This window comes from Nuphar pumila, chromosome 12, assembly GCF_984573655.1.
Source record: "Nuphar pumila chromosome 12, dmNupPumi1.hap1.1, whole genome shotgun sequence".
Taxonomy (NCBI): Eukaryota; Viridiplantae; Streptophyta; class Magnoliopsida; order Nymphaeales; family Nymphaeaceae; genus Nuphar; species Nuphar pumila.
Genome location: NC_143260.1, coordinates 105,343,177 through 105,345,857, shown reverse-complemented (window position 1 = coordinate 105,345,857; position 2,681 = coordinate 105,343,177). Strand labels below are relative to the sequence as shown.

General features: G+C 44.3%; 1 protein-coding gene across 1 annotated transcript; it reads right to left on the bottom strand.

The window, feature by feature from the left end:
• Nucleotides 1-310: 310 nt before the first annotated feature.
• On the bottom strand, nt 311-2,417 carry LOC149821461 (DNA sliding clamp PCNA-like). The gene is made up of 4 exons (XM_089983156.1): nt 2,099-2,417; nt 1,842-1,994; nt 1,646-1,743; nt 311-851 (listed from the first exon to the last, which is right to left on the bottom strand). The coding sequence occupies exons 1-4, from the start codon at nt 2,415-2,417 to the stop codon at nt 633-635; spliced, it is 789 nt and encodes a 262-aa protein (XP_089839282.1). The 3' UTR covers nt 311-632.
• Between the last annotated feature and the right edge of the window lie 264 nt (nt 2,418-2,681).

Genomic DNA, 2,681 nt, shown 5'->3' with positions numbered 1-2,681 from the left:
CAAATGCAATTGTGGGATTGATCTCCAAATTAATTTCCAAATGTGGGTATATCACTGAAGTGCATAATAAGATTGTCTCAAGTGAAAAATTGTAATTCAAGTTATTATGATCTTTTATAATCAGCATAGTTAAGCACAATATTGTTCAAATCAGTTTTAGACCCAAATCGAATTTCAAAAAGATTCAGAGAATATGCAATTTCAGGCTTGAATTGATCTATTGTTTTTACATTTAAAATCATAAAATTGAAAAAAAAATACAAAAATTAAAAAAGGATTGTTTCAACCCAGATTCAGCTCGAACCAAGGTTGAATCAGCTGGTTTTTTTAATAATGGCCCGATTCAACTCTGACGTGGAGATCGATTTGGGGCCGATTTGAATAAACTTGGCAGATTCAGGATTCTATCTGACAACATTGGTTAACTATGCTTCCTTTTTCCATACAAGATTTTTTTCTTTTTGGGTACCAAGAATTGAGGTGCACCATTTTATAGCAACAAGATCATATACCATCCATTCCAAAAGATAACAGGGGAAAAGGAAGAAACACTGAAGATGTAACAGTGGTACATCAAAGCATGGTAAGTGATATCATAAAGGTGAAGAAAAATCTTGAAATGTCGTTTCTCTCTAAGACTGCATCTCATCATCTTCAATCTTTGGAGCCAAGTAAAACCTAATGTAGCCCATGTCCGCAATCTTGTACTCCACAACCACAGGCAGCTCCGAAGAAAGGCTTATGGTGACGGTGTTAGACAGTGACGTCGCCTTCGTGAAGGAGTTCATGTACCTCAGCGCAAACGTTAGAGACACCGGCTCGTTCATCTCTATTACCGTGGCTTCCTCAGGCTATCAGTGAGCACAGTATGAGCAAGTGATTCAAATAACAAGAACCTATCTATCTAGTCCATAAGCTTTGCAAATCCAATCCCATTATGGTGTTTTTGGACAACCCCACTTATCCAAAACTTGGGATAATCTCCAGAGGGTAACTTCCTACACATTAGTTCCTGCTGCAGCCTAGGGTGATTTCAAAGGGTTCTTTTCCATGTTTGTCTAGAATCTGACTGTATAGATAGATGTATTCTAAGTGATAGATTTTATAGGAATCAGACTTCGAATCTTGTATCACCTACTTCCGCTTGAGGCTAAGTTTTCATGAGGTTTGAAAATCAAAGGTATAAATTTTTTACAAATATAGTAAAGATCTAAGACTAAAAAATCACAGTTTTTATATAAAAGAAGAAAAACAGACAATATCCAGGTTTTTTCCCATGTAGAACGCATCTGCATGGTCAGAAAACCTTGAAACCCCTCGTTTGCTCGCAATAGGCTGCAGTCGGCACAAAACAGCAGCTACCCTGCACTCATCTGGGATATTGCATTTTGGAGCACACTGGCATCCCGATTTATCCCATTTACCAGGATAAGTACATTGCAGAGCTGAGTAACAGCTCGGTTCAACGCACTCTAGTACTCTAACGGGAACACCCCAAAACCAGATAATCAAAGGGGGAACCAGAAAACAGGGTGTGTGTGTGTGTGTGTGCGCGCGCGCACTCAACGAGAAGGACAAGTCCCCAGAGCTACGGAAACGTAAAAAAGGAACCAAAGATAAGCAAGAAAATGACTTAGACCCATACCTTATCGACAGAGGTATTCTGGCGACAGACGATATTTGCAGTGCCGATATCCCCACTCGTCGAGAACTTCACCCCTTCCTTCGTCACAGAGATCACCACTACAACGGCAGCAGACGGCATCAGCACATCAAAAAACAAAACACCAACAGAACCAAAACAAATGGATAACCATCCGATTGGTCCAATCTGCTCTCACCAGTATCGCCGATGGAGCTGAGATCCTTGCAAATCCTTGCAAATTCCGAAGACGGCATCCTCACGATGGCGTGGTACTCGGCCTCGGGAATCCCCAGATGCTCACTGTCGATGTCCATGAGCTTCATCTCGAAGTCGGAGATCTTATCCTGGTCTGAAGAGAAACGATCGCAACCCAATTCCACTCATCAGATAAAATGAAAGAACAATCCATAGAAAAAAGGGAAGAAAAGGAGGAAAGGAGTGGAGTGGGCGTACTGGGGCTCTCGAACATGAAGGTGACGGTGTCGGTGCCATCGTCGGCCTTGATGGTGATGATGTCGTCGTTGCCGGCGCACTTGAGCATCTTGGACATGTTGTTGAGGTTCATGCCCATGGAGAGGTTGCGGTCGCAGCGGTAGTGCTCGAAGCCCTCGGAGCGGAGGAGGAGGGCGACGAGAGCAACGTGGCTGGAGTCCATGGCCTGCAGGGAGAAGCCGGTCGCCGAGCAGTCGAAGTTGGCGTCCGTCACGAGGTCCTTGACAGCCTCCAGCACCTTCTTCAGCAGGCTCCCCTGCACCAACCTGAGTTCCAACATCGTTTCTTATCCTTCTTCTTCGTTCCTTCTTCTCTGCGAAGCAAGAGGGAGAGAGGAAGCAGTGAGCAAGAGGGAGAGGGAGGGAGGAAGGGGAAAAGGGGGGAATGAAATGATCGGCAAAAATTGGGGACGGTTGGGGGCTTGGGGGTGTCTATTTATACAGCTAGGGTTTTAAAATGTAGTGTTGAGGCTTTCTCGGGGGCGGGAAATTTTGGGAGTTTCCCGCCATGGTATGGTCCATGCGAGCAAGGCATAGTGACAAAC